Here is a 14757-nt window from a genome sequence, read left to right as displayed (position 1 = left end):
CAATATTTCGCTCATCATTTTACTAAAATAATAAGGAGCATTTTTAAGCCCAAATGGCATGCGCAAAGGCCTATATACACCAAAATTTGTAGCAAATGCAGCAATTTTCTGCGCTCTAGGGGTCAGCGGAATTTGCCAATAACCTTTAGTTAAGTCTACCAAGGTGATAAATTTGGCTACTGCAACAGTTTCAACACGTTGCTCTATATTGGGGATCGGATAGAACTCAGTACGCGTTATTTCGTTTAACTTTCTGTAATCAATACACGGCCTAGGATCCCTACCTGGTGCTTCAACAAGGATCATGGGTGAAGTATACTCAGAGGGTCCTGGTTCAATAATCTTGTATTTTAACATTTTTTCAATCTCGACTTTAAGAATTTCGTTCTGTCGATTTGTCATTCTATAAGGCTTATGCTGTACGCGTTTGTCACTGATTAGTTCGATATCATGTTCGACTAAATTTGTTTTCCCTGGAATATTCGAAAATATAGCAGAAAACTTTACCAACAATTTTCCCAACTGCAGGATTTGTTCATCACTAAGTCTTTCTTTAAGATTATCTTTTGCTATTATTTCATTAATATCAAACACATTGGTGTCGGTTAACATATAAGGAAAATCCTCCTCTAATTCCGAGGGTTCAATTATCTCCTCGTTGTCAAGGAGCACCATATTCAAAAGTTCAGGTCTCTTATGATAAGGTTTTAACATATTGATGTGATACACTTTATTCCCTTCCTGATTCCCTTCAAAACTAACCACATAGTTTGTTTCTGATAATCTTTTCTCTATTTTCCCCGGCCCTTTCCATTGAGGAGCGAGTTTATGGGGTTGGTTCACTGCTAATACTAATACAGAATCTCCTTGCTGGAATTCCCTTTTCACGGCATTTTTGTCATACCATTTCTTCCTTTTGTCTCTCACCTCTTCCATTTTCTCTGTAGCTAATTCTCTACTTTTCTTTAACCTATTGATTAATTCGAAAACATATTCTATTACGGTATCTTCTTTTTCCTGAGGATCTAACCATTTCTCATACAATAATGCGACAGGTGTTCTGAGGTTGGTCCCGTACACTAATTCAGCTGGACTAAATCCTGTACTATCATGCGTTACTGTTCGCAGGGCAAAGAGAGCGGCAGGTAATTGTACCTCCCAATTTGGGGCAGCTTCAATACATAATACCTTTAAGACCCTTTTTATTGACCTATGGAACCGTTCTACAGGATTGCTTTGGGGGTGGTAAACCGAACTTCTGGAAATTTTTATACCAAACCTCTTCAAAAATTCAACGGTTAAGCGACTCATGAAAGATTTTCCTTGATCAGTTTGAACCTCCCTTGGAAAACCCATCCGACTAAATACCTGCAAGAGTGCACTTACAACAGATTTCGACGTTATATCCGGTACCGGGACGGCGTCAGGATATTTAGATGCTAAGCACATAACTGTAATAAGATATTTATTACCTTCAGTAGATGTAGGGATAGGCCCGCAAGCATCTACATTAACCTTACTAAAGACTTCCGATATCACAGGTACTATTACCAACGGTGCCTTCTTTTTGTCACTTGCTTTTCCTACACGTTGACAGGAGTCGCATGTTTTAACGAATTCCTCAATGTCTTTATAACAATTTGGCCAGAAAAAATGTCTTAGTAACCGGTCTTTTGTTTTCAGAACTCCTAAGTGACCTGAAGTTCCTTCATGACAAATTGCTTTAATTTGCTCTCTGAGGTTTTCTGGAACAACAATTAAATGTTATTCTCCTCCTAACTTATTTACCTTCTTTTTTACTAAAACCCCATTTTTAATCCCATAACTTGTTTTACTTCCGCTTTTTACTAGTTCTAATAAAGGGGCAAGTTCTTTACTTTTTTGTTGTTCATCAATGAAAGTACTCGAGTCTATTTGAATCGCAGGACTTGTGGGGACACAAAGGTCGACAGAAGGCAATATCTCTCCATTTTCAGACCTCTCATGAGCATCGTCCTCCTCTTCCAATTCTAACTCATTCTGCTCAGAATTTTGATTCGTCTCACATAAATTTTCCGCTTCCTTTAATTGTCGTGCTTGAGATCGAGTAACGACCGCATTAACATTACCGACATACGACGAATAATTTTTCTCAGTTCCTCTGAGAAGAGCCGCTGTCTGGTTGCCTAATATATATCGTCCTTGGTCTAAGTGGTCTCCTATAACAGCTGCTTTGGTGGTTACTATACCCAAATCGCATTCAATATCTACTTCAGCAACAGGTAAACAAGTCATATGATCATCCAACAAATGTCGAACCCACACATGTTCCCCCTTCATTCTATCTCTGTCTACATATTTCTGACAAATAATATCTACCGTTGCTCCCGTATCTCTTAGAATAGGTACTTCAAAACCATTTACTCTTCCATTTAATGTATAGAAATCTAACAGATTCTTCTCTGATCTCCCGCTTATCCGATACAAATCTGCCTTTTGAGTTTTTAAGTTAGGGCACTGAGGACGTAAATGGTCAAAAGATCCACATTCATAGCACTGGAGTCTTTTTCTCCTATCAAAATTCGAGTCTGACTTTTTCCCAACATTGCGTGCATCATCATCTTTTTTAAATTGTGTGCCTTGAGGGTTTTTTCTATTTTTGAAAACGTTACCGGTGGACTGAAAAACACCCATTTGTCTACCTGATATTTTCGTTTTCAGTTCACCCAATTTCGTTTTCCCAACCATCGTCTTTTTCGCATCTTCAAATTCCTCTATTTTACCCACCAACTGTTTTGGTGAAGTGATCGTCGCCCATTCATCTATAAAATGTTCCTTAATCTCATTAGGCGTGCGCCTTTTAATCTGATCTACCAACATTAAATCCTTGAGTTGCTCAAATGTTTCGATTTTTAATCCCTTGAGCCACCCATCTAAAAATGTTTTAATTTCGTGATAAAAATCGTACCACGTAGAATCCGGATTTTTTTTAGTCTTAACAAGAAGTTGCCGAAACTTCTCCGCACTTAACTTAAATCTTTTAAGTAGTAATTCTTTAATATGTTGGTAATCTCTAGCCTGTTCTTCAGTCTCCCTAGCAATTATATTATTTACCTTAACCGGAAGGACACCAATGAGATATGACACCCATTGATCCGTGGGCAATTTTAAAACTTTAGCTTGCCTCTCAAAAAGTTCTAAGAATAAACTGATATCATCAGTTTTTAAATTAAACTTGGGCATAAGTTTCTGAAAATTCTGATTAAATACCGTTTCACCTCCAGGTTTAGCAGATTCAGTGTTCTGTTTTGCTTTAAGGCATTCTAGTTCTAACTGTTGCTTTTCAATTTCTTTATTTTGTTGTAGTATCTGAAATTCCCTCTCCCTAGCTTCCTGTTCTAACTGTAATTCTTTCGCTCTTGTTTGCTTCTCTAAGTTTTCCTTTTCTATCCTATCAGTCATAATACTTTCTAACAAATTTTTAACAAATTCTTCCTCATAATTTTTACTATTCGTTTTTAAATGTTTTAAATCTATCACTTTCATATCTTCTAAAGCTATTTTCCCAAGTTCTGAAGCGACAAGGAATAGATCCCTTTTCTTAGCTTTCCCCAAAAATGCCATTTTTACAAAAGTAATTGCTCAAAACAAATAAGAACTCAAATAGTTATTCACAAGTAATACACATAAAAATATATCAGAGATATAAAAAACACTTTCTTCTTTCTTACAAAATTAGGCAAATAAAAATAAAAGGTTAATAAAAGCATTAATCATTTTGGATTTATTTCCATTCAAACATAAAACGAATAAACAACCTTACTGAATACTTCGTATAAAAAAATTAATAACAAATTCTTTTCATTTAGTACAGCCAGACAGAAAAAAAACCAGAGTGGCGCCAATAAATATAAACACCTTTAATTAACTATCGTTTTCATGACAGATACTTCCGTTAGCAACCACATAGCCAACGCAAATACTACGTAAATTCGATAGGCGCAGGTTTAAATCAGAACACTATTAGAACATTTCTTTACTGCTCAAAGCTTTAAAATTAAAAATGAAATGATAGAATTTAATATTCTACTTATCAGAAAAAACACATCATATTAAAATACAGCACTGGTGTGCTTTCATGAGAAAACCAAAGTAACAAGTTTTTAATATATTCAACAACTTATTTCTTTCACAAGAATTTAACATAAATTTTCTTCTAATGACTTATAAATGAAAATTGCAATATTGCACTGATGTGCTTTCACATATACACAAAATAAATAGTTCAGATTCTATCACACCATTTGATAGCGAAACGTTAAATATAGATACACTGATGTGCTGTTTATTTACGGGAATGGATTTTTCCCATTATCATACAAAAGAAAAATATCTCGTTAGATATATAAATGCAAACTTTGATTGTTTTAAAAACCTCTTATGCACTGATGTGCTACGTGTTAATGGGAAAATGTTTTCCCGAATATACCACAAAAGTAAAATATCTTGTTAGATATATAAAACAAACACATTGAGTGTTTAAAACTCTTATGCACTGATGTGCTACTTCTGCTTTGGGAATTGATTTTCCGAATAAGTAATACATAACTACATTATACACTTCAGGCCTGGAAATGAATATTGTGTAGAACCCATACCTGGTCTCTTGTCACACAAATCTCGGTTGGAACCTCCAAATTTTTTTATTTTCTTTTGTCTGTGACGTCGTGGATGCTTCAGTGGGAACGGAATCAACACTGGTATTGGTGATGCATCACTTTTTAATCACACAACAAATCACAGATACAACATTAATACGTTTTAAAAACTTTAGTAGATATCCGAGCTGGTGACACGATCAGAGACGTTAACGAAGATGGTACTCGTCATCACTCGAAGAACAAAGTCTCCACACCTCAGCTCGCTGGCGGAGCTTCCCAAACTCTTCTCTCTGACAGGCGTCTCAACAGAAGTCTCATCTCTTTACGCATGCGTATTAGTCAGTTAAGTCGTTGCCATTCACAGTTCTTTAAAATAGGTGTTAAAATGAATTATAGTCCTCGTAGTGTGAGGAGTCTCTCTATTCGAGAGCATCATAGGTCTTTCTAGTAGAGTTCAGGAGCGTTCTTTACAACACTAACGAGAGTTTACGTAATGTCATTTGAAAGAACTGCCCCGGAGAAACATTTGTATTGAAATCAAATTCGAAATAGCTGTTACCACAGCAATTAGTGACTTCAATTTTGAGTGTTTAAATACTTTAGGTATGAAAAGTAAGACATAAATTCATGTTCAATATCTATCGGACAGATCAAGATACATGCCGTATAGATCACACCAAAAGAGGTGTTCGTCTGAATACAAGAAAAGAAGAATTACCAAATAAAGTGTGTTAAGTAGCTAAACATAATGAAAATGTAAATAAGGAAGGGGAAACACATGGTGCAGGAAGTTTTTAAAGTGATTCTTAGTTTTAAAATAGTATTTAGTTGAATTTACTGAAAGTGTTCGAGAAAATTTTTAAAATAATATTACGTATTTCTTACCAGTCTACGAATTTATTAGTAGAAAAATTATTTATGCGTACGTAAAATAATGTTAAAATATTTTATATTAAATAAAATCATATATTAGGATATACTGAGAAGTAAATATTAAAGATAAGAGTAAAAATATTCTTAAAATGTATTTTTCTCACAATGAAATTTTCCTGATTATTGCGTCTTCAAAATGCTCCATGCGCTTTAGTTTATGTTCAAAGTGATTGTAATTTGTAAACTAAATACCAATTTATACATGTAACAAAATTTAATATGCATATTTGAAGTGTATTAAAGTGGGAAATTTTGTCCAAAATTTAGGTATTTGTCAAAGAAATATTAATTAAAAACTAACATTTTATGCAATTCACTAATTGATACTAAGTTGTGTTTATAATGCATTTTCAATAAAAATAAAGCAAAAATAACAAGACACAGAAAAAAATTAAGTTGCATGCAGCATTTTGAAAAAATTCTAAAAATTAAAACGAAATTTAAAAAAAAAAAATAAATTGCTATGAGCCAGAAATATTTTTCAAGGATATTTGATATAACTAAAATATGCATGCATTCAATGTTTCATATCTCTATGACAATAATTAAAAGAAAAGTATTTGAACGTCCAATATCCCCTTAAATGTCATTCTATAAATTCACCTCACTTCTGTTCGAGAGTCTAAGGAAAGAGGATTAACTTTCAGAATTTTAAAGACAAACACTCTTTTGATACAACAAAAAATCCTACATTTTATAAATAAATTTCGATTTCTGAAATTTTTCAGTTTTACCATAACATTTCCAAAATTTAGGATAAGATATGAATAAATATATATCTTAGTGTGAGTTATCCCGAAACCTCAGATGCCTCAGTAGTCCTGTGCTGTTGAATAAGAATATATGAAGGTTGGATAATGAAAGTGAAGCACATGCATCTATATTGTTACATTTTATTAATAAAACACTGTGTAAACCATTTTTTAGATTCCAATACTGCAGTGATTCTTCTTTACAATTAATATTCAGCCCTTGCAGGATTTTTAAAACTACTTCTAATATTTTTTCGACATATTACTTATTACATTTCATGATGACAGAATGGGACCATGTTTTTTACCTTAAACACTAACATACCCCAGATCGATTTATTGATCTTGAGATTATGCAAGACTTGAGAAAGTGAAGTTTCTTTTCATATTTTTTAAATTTTTGTCACCATTTCTCTTTGATAACTGGTTCACTGTCATTCTGGTATAAAGAATTTTTTTGGCACACTGTGTTTAAACTAATAGATTGACTAAGCCTACAAAATAAATTAATAGCTTTTGACAATGATATGATTATCAAAATCTATCAAGAACTCTGCGGTTCGAGCATCAGAGAACTCGAATTAGATGGAGAATTGTATGATTCTAGCTGTTACCTGCGCAGATTTGTCTCAGAAGACAAGAAAGGAAGAGTAATTGATCGCTGCATATTACGCATTTTTTGCACTCTGTTCTGTACATATTTTGCACTTATACTCGTAATACCATAAAAGCCGTGTTTAGCGTGGCCACTAGTTATTAAATGTTTTGCCATGGCTGCCTGACCGTAAAAATTAATCAGATGAAGCTTGAGATATGCTATGCTTGTAAAAAATAGCTAAAGTAAAGGGAATGTCATAACTTCAGTAATCGTTGTTTTATAGTTTTTGGAGGGGTATGCAATTAAATCTGATATTCTAACATTCTTTCAGATAACATTTTGTTAAATAAATACACTCTTTTTTAAAAAATTCGAAACATCATGAAGGAAGTGGTTGTTTTTGATGAAACTGATTATGTGTACAGCTCATACGCAGATAAAAAAATGATCAAGAAATCATAATACCTATTCACGGCTCACAATCGCCCATTGAGTGTTCAAATTATTAGATGGTCGAACCGCCCCTGGCGGCAATGCATGTTTGAATTTGTCGAGGCAAGGAGTGGTAGAGGTTCCTAATGTCATCCTGCGACACATTCTGCCAGGTCGCTCTGGAGCTGCGATATTTTGTGGTGCCCGAATCTGGCGGCCTACCATGCCCCAGACATGCTCGATCGGTGTAAGGTCTGGAGACCTTGCTGGCCAAGGAAGAGTGTCAACCGCACAGAAACAGTCCAGAAGTATGACAGCGGTATGTAGCCTGGCATTACCTTGTTGTAAAATGGCCCCAGGATGACGTGGCATGAAGGGATCTTGCAACCGGCCGCAGGATGATATCAGCATCACACCAAAACACTAAGGGTTTTGGTTGCATGCCTTTGTAAAACAAAGGCTGATTGGGACCGCTGTCCCTGTCCTCTCCAGACACGAAGACGGTGGTCATCTGCTTCAAGAGTGCATGCCATGGCAGCCGTGATGATCGGCTGCGACACCACTCCAGATGACTCTGTCGATGTTGTGGGGTTAAAGGCAAAAGTCTTAAAGGCCTCTGTGAGTGTAACACCACCGGCTCACACAAGCGCCGTGAGATGGTAGACGGTACCAAGGGAGGTATAGACGTGGCTGCAGTGCGTTGAATAGTTGACAATGAAACCGTTGGGGCGGTTAGGGCCTGGCGAACGATCATCCTATCTTGTCTCGCATTTGTGCTCCTTGGCCTTTCAGAGCCTTCATTTCGTCGGCAGTTTCCTTGTACCAACCATTGCTGCCAACATCTTTGTGTCTGTAAGCTGCAGGTTACGGCCGATTGCTCAGTATGACCACTCAGCTTCACGCAACCCTACAATGCGACCACGTTTGAAGTCGTTTAGTTGTCTTTAAGGTCTTTGATATCGTCGTAATGGCATCTTTAGTTGTTTTTTACGGAATTATAATGGCAACAAAAAAAATATAAATTTTCCGCCTCTTTTACTGGTTTTATACTTTGTGACTTGAGCACTCGAAATGCGCGCTATGATTGCAATTCCTGTTCATTTGCCTTGAAACTTTGATCATTTGCATGTTCGATCAATATGTTTTTACATACCAAGTTTCGTCGCGATCGCAAAAGTCCTTTTTGGTGCTTCGATTATTTTGCAAAAGAGTGTATATTAATCAAATCTCTTTACTTTTCCATATAGAGATGTGGCCTTAGATACTGGGGCTCTCGACACATTAAAAAATCCTGCTGTCACGATAACATATATCAGCTAGACGAACACCAAAAATTTTCCTCATTTCAACTCTGTTATACTTTGCATTTTTATCTTTTATTCCTCAATGTTTGAAAACAATACCTATAATACTGCTGAAAATTCTGTTTTCATCGTCTGCTGCTGTTGTTAAATTCAGAATGATTCAGCTTTCTTGAATTGAATTACTTACGCTGGCTTGAAATTTACCCGCCAAGTGCTTCTTAAATTTCATTGCATAACTCCTTCATTATCTCTTTCAAGAGTATATCTATTGCTTAGAATGGCTCATAGTTAAATGATTTCATTAGTTTGCTATTATATTAAAGCTTACTGCCTTTTGAAATCTACAAATAATTCACGTTACAGGAGTTGTTGAACTAGATAATGTCTACGACAAAAATAATGAAAATAAGGAAAGAGATTTTTGTGAAAGTAAAGAAAAAAAAAGAAAAGATAATTTTTTTTCCATTTTCCGATGCTTAATTTATGTATATTATTCAGAAAATGCCTGTTGCTTTTCGTAAAATAAAGCAAATTCTAAGAAATGTTCTTCTGTTATGTAGATTTAATTCGCTTTTTGTAAAATATTTTATGCTGTCATTAATAGTTTGATGTAAAATCAGTGCTTAGTTTTTCTCTTTGTATTTTTGTGTTTGATTCTTCGTAAATTTTGTAACTGAAACCCCTCTTTTTATATCTTTCCTTACCTTTTAATATACCGGATAGATCCAAACACTGACTACACTCATTGAACAGTTATTAAAAATTGCATATGTACTAATACACATATAAAGACAAACGTTTTGAAGAAACAACATTTTTATCTTCTAGATTAATGCAACAGCATATAGCATTGGATACCAGAAAGAGCTTCTGAATGAAACGCTTTTATCTCAATTATACACGAACGTAAGTAATAATAATTCTTTTAAAATTTTTAAAGCAATTTCAGTAAGTCTTAAAACAATTTCCCCTGGAGAAATTAATGGTTTTTCAAATGCTTTTAACAATATATTTTTATTACTTCCACAGTTAACACTTGATGGCGAAAGTTATTTAAACAAAACTCTGCAACTGCGTAAATGGAAAACCGATTATTCTTTCTCTCAGCTTCGAAGAAATGACGTAGAAATCGAGTATGTATCATTTTTAAATAAAATTGCAATGTTAAACTTTTGTACTAATTTTCGGTTTACTACGAAGTAATTTATGGAATATTTTTTAAATAAAGAATTCCAGAATCTTTTTACTGTTAAAATAAATTTTCGGTTTCACTACTTTTACTAATACTGTTACTAATTTTCGGTTTACTACGAAGTAATTATGGAATATTTTTTAAATAAAAATTTTCAGAATCTAAAACGATATACACTGCTTGCCATTTAAATAGCAACTCCCGGAAGGGAATGATCTGACTAACGTCAAAATCACATGAAAGGAAGAAGTGGTTGGGATATGCAAATGATTAGTATTTCAGCGCATTTTAGACGACGCAGGAGGAAGAAACGACACCTGAAGCACCGCCTAAAAGAGAAGTTGTGCAATGGATTTCTCATTCGGAAAGCGCTTTGTAAGTTCGGAGTTTGCTCAGACTATCGTCTTATGCCTCGAATAATAAGAAGAAATGCTTAGCAGCATTCGATAGAGGCAGGAACGTTGCTTATCGAGAGTATCGATTATCTTTTCCGTGATATCGCCCGTCACCCTGGTCGATATCCAACGATTGTCATGCGAATATGGAATCAATGGCTTGTTGAAGATCATACTGAATGGCATGCAGGATCTTAACTTCCTCCCATGAATAACACCCGCGAGTACAGACATACTGTGAGGCCATCCCTGAAAAACCGTACAACCACATCAAGGACCATTAGGAAGGAAACGGGCATGTTTACAGTACGCCCAGTATCCGCTCGTACGGTGCCTCGATGTTCGAAGCAGCGTGGACTATCAGCATGGCGAACATTACCTAGGCTTCCCTTGACAATGCAACACAGAGAGAGACGGCGGCACTGGTGCGATAAAGCTGCATACAGGATTGGCGCAATGACGACTTTTCAGACAAGTCTCGGTTCAGCGTGCGTTAATGGCCATATACGTGTCTGGAGTCTCCGAGGAGACCGCACGTCGCCTGCTTGTATCGGTATCGACATAGGGACTCTTCACCTTGTGTGATTGTTTGGGCAGCCATTGCATACACGACACGCACATCTCTAATTCGGATCGACGGTAATTTGAACGCAGATCGGTATATTTCTGACATCTTCCGTCCAGTGATTGTGCCATATCTTTGAGGTCAGGCAAACGTCATGTTCCAACAAGATAACGCAAGACCACATGTCGCACGTCGTTTTCTAGCCTTCCTCGATACACACTATTGCTGCCCTGGCCTGCATGTTCTCCAGATCTGTCACACATTGAAAATATCTGATCATGGGTTTCTGGGAGATTCGCCCGCCATCCCTCTCCAGCTATTACGGTTGAGGAAGTGTGGCATAGACTTGAAGCAGCATGGAATGAGTAGCTCATTTCAGTCATCCAAGCCAAATTCGACTCCATGCCTAGTGAGTTAGAGACCATTTTAGCTGCTAGGTGTGACAGTAGTTTCTACTAAATTCGATCCCTTTAAATCCCTAAAATACTTACAAATTTAATAATTTAATCTTCATGGCTTACTCATTACGTACAATAAATATTTTTTATTTGCTTTCCTTCATGGTTTTGAAATTTTAATGGCCAGCAGTGTATACTAGAAAGCCTCATAATCACAACGAAACAACTCTTTCTCGGGTTAATGACAAAAACGTCTGGATTAATTAATCTTAATTATTTTAAAATTTCCATTTTAAATCATTTTTAATTTAATTTTAAGTTTAATTTTTAAATTTTCATTTTAAATATTTTAGCAAACAGTTAATTTTTAACAATCACTTAATAATTTAGTATTTTGCCAAACAAAAAATAACTGAGACTTTAAATTTCTTTAGCTGATTAAATTCATTACATGCACGAAAAAGCCTTTTTAATTGCCCAAACTGCACATGTATATCCTTCTAACATACTACGTTCATTTATCTGTAATTTTAAAATTAACAGGTAAGAATATTTAATCAGTGAGAAGTAACCAGTTTCTAAAATGTTAAATTAAATACGCTGAAAATGTATTATTTTCTCAAAAAATCGATTTAAGCAATAAAGTGTATTAAAGATTTACTTCTTCAATAAATCGAAATTTTTAACTTTACTTAATAACACCTAGAGGTCTTACTACTCACTTACTAAAAGGTTTGATGGACACTGTTTGCATTAGCTCACCTGAGTGGTTAAATGTATCATGGTGACCGTGTGCCATCTTTGTGGTTAAATGTAAATTTTGAAATATCAGCCGTAATTCAGATTCCTAAATAACTGTAAGTCAAGTCATTATCAAATGTGATTATCTGAGATGCGAAACGGCAGAAAAAGGAAAGAGTAAGTCATATAAATATTATAGTTACTACTGGCTGAACTGTGCACGAAATGAAAAATATGCTACACCCTTCGTCCCTAAGTGAACTAATAATGAAAAGTATGCTATGCCCTTTCCACATTCTTTGAAGTAAAGAATCTCGTTACTTTATCTGGCAGTCTGATGAGTGATTCTAGATAGGAGATCACTTCGAGTGTATTTTATCAGTTATAAAATTTGTGGTGAAGGCAAACTGGCTTAAAACCTATCTATTACTTCCTGTACCCATAAAAATGAAAGCTGAGATATGCCTTAGTATTCTTGATAAACATCCAAACCTCTGACAATTATTTAGGGAACGGCGGTTTCTGTGTCAAGAGCGTACCTCTTCTGTACACACAGAGAAATTTATGCTACAGTGGTTTGAAGGTTCGTTGGTTTGTTTGGTTTAGTGTGAAAAACCGTATTGTCCTTAATTGCTCCCTTCTCTCAGCCTTGCAGAATATGTCTGGAAAAAACTAGAGCACAGCTAACTCACTCGGCTAAGTCTCCCATTTTCAGAGTCTGGATCCGTCGCAATTCTAATAGATGAGTAGGAGGAAGTTCCTGAAGACAATATTAAAAGCTGATAGAAAGAACCGGCTGTGATTGATATAAACAGTAGACCAAAATCCTGTTTCTATGTACTTCTTGATTTCCTGATTCTACGGGTGTGTGTCAGATATTTTTGGCCTTATCCTTTAAAACAATATTTATGTTATAATAATTAAACGAAAAATAATTATTAATTAATAACTTAATATTTTCTCGGGAATATTTCTTACTATTTTTCCTGAATGTACGCAAATACGCCACCTGTATGTGTTATATGTATTATTCTTTCATTTACCTCAGCTTATATTGTATTTGTGCGCATTATGTGAAAAACATTGGACTTCCATATTAATCATTGAATGCTCAAGAACACTGTAGCTAAACATTTTCTTTATTCTTTTTCATTACTGTTGCTAGAAATATTTACTCTTTTGTTCCGCAGCCAGAGGGAGTGCCAACTTTCTTGTCGTATGTTATCTTTTCTAGTGATAAATTAATTCACTGTTTTCAGAATAAAGGCATGCTAAGAAAGAACTGCTGTGTAGCTTATAGTAAATATGTAACACCATATAGTAAAAATCCTTTCCTTATTTCAATATAATGGATATTGAACCTTGTAGGAAGAACAAAGCTAAATTTTTAGAATGAACAAAATACTTTTATTTGAATTTTAGAACAGAACCAAAAAAATAAATGCTGCAGCTCTTAACTATTAAAATTTTAAACTCTTAACTACTACAGTTAAAACTCTTACAACTATTTAAAAAAATATATTCCGAATTCTCTTCTTGTTGCCACACCGTAAAATGCAAGTTCTTGTCCTATTATTTATATTTCGCGTTCTCTTTAAGTCACGATCTTTACAAGTCATGATCTTTACAAGTCACAATCTTTACAAGTCATGATCTTTACAAGTCCCCCCACAAGAAGTACATTCGTCACCGTAGAGACAATGCTGCTCAGAATTCATTGAGAGAGAAAGAGTTAACTGCTAACCTTGACAAAGCATCAGCATTCCCATGTGAACTTCCTTTGCGGTATATCACAGTCATGTTATACCGTTGTAACGCTAAGGCCCAACGAGACAGTTTAACACCATGAGGGGCACTTTGGATCAAGTAGGTGAGGGGATTGTGATCAGACACAATCTGCACTTTGGCACCGAAAATCCATATGTCAAATTTTTTCAAGGCTTCGATGACACAAAATGCTTCTAGTTCGAAGGTTGACCATCGTTATTGACAGGGCGTCAGTTTCTTGCTGAAAAATGCTATGAGTATTTCTTTGCCATGTTCGTCGTTTTGAGCTAAACACGCATCAATTGCGAAAGCAGATGCATCCGTATAGAGTTGAAAGGGCTTGCTGATGTCTGGAGTATGCAGAGATGGCATTTTAATCAACTCTTCTTTAAGTTTGTTGAAAGCTACTTATTTCTCAGAGTCCCATGGAATATTATTTGGAACACTCTTCTTTGTAAGGTTTGTTAGAGGTAAAATAATCTCAGAAAAATTTGGGATATAATCCCTATAGTAGCTTGCTAGCCCTAAAAGAATTCTGACTTCTTTTTTAGTGGTAGGCTTAGACAGATTTCTGATGACTTCTACCTTCTCAGGATCTGGAGAGTGAGTGCCAGAACCTATTACATGTCCTAGAAACTTCACGTGACTCTTTCCGAAATCACACTTTTCTAGATTTGCAGTTAGACCTGCTTTTCTCAGTGTCTGAAACACTTGGTCGATGTGATAGAGGTGGCCATCCCAAGTTTCAGAAAATATTGCCACATCATCAATATATGAACGGCAGTAGTTCTTATGGTTTGCAAGCACCTTATCCATCGATTTTTGGAAGGTACTTCCACCATTTTTCAAACCGAAAGGAAGAACTTTCCATTGGTAATGGCCGGAATGAGTGATAAATGCTGTGTAGGGTTTAGCTTCTTCTTTCATAGGAATCTGCCAATACCCCTTGGTTAAATCGAGAACTGTTATGAATTTGGCTTTCCCTATTTCGAATAGTAAATCTTTAGCAATTTTCATCGGATAGGCGTCCGGAACTGTGA

The 14757-nt window shown here is 35.4% G+C and overlaps 1 protein-coding gene across 1 annotated transcript in view; it reads left to right on the top strand.

Annotated features, from left to right (window-relative positions):
- The window catches only part of LOC118190998 (neprilysin-2-like), a 136364-nt gene that overhangs the window by 64365 nt on the left and 57242 nt on the right, over positions 1-14757 (top strand). Inside the window, exons 12-13 of the mRNA XM_035361793.2 lie at positions 9488-9565; positions 9689-9792. Of these exons, the coding sequence (XP_035217684.2) occupies positions 9488-9565; positions 9689-9792 (182 nt within the window). The remainder of the gene's footprint in view (positions 1-9487; positions 9566-9688; positions 9793-14757) is intronic.

Source organism: Stegodyphus dumicola, chromosome 2, assembly GCF_044657685.1.
Source record: "Stegodyphus dumicola isolate Sdum_Otavi_A_Nest chromosome 2, ASM4465768v1".
NCBI classification, from domain to species: domain Eukaryota; kingdom Metazoa; phylum Arthropoda; class Arachnida; order Araneae; family Eresidae; genus Stegodyphus; species Stegodyphus dumicola.
This window is presented reverse-complemented; position numbering and strand designations above follow the sequence as displayed.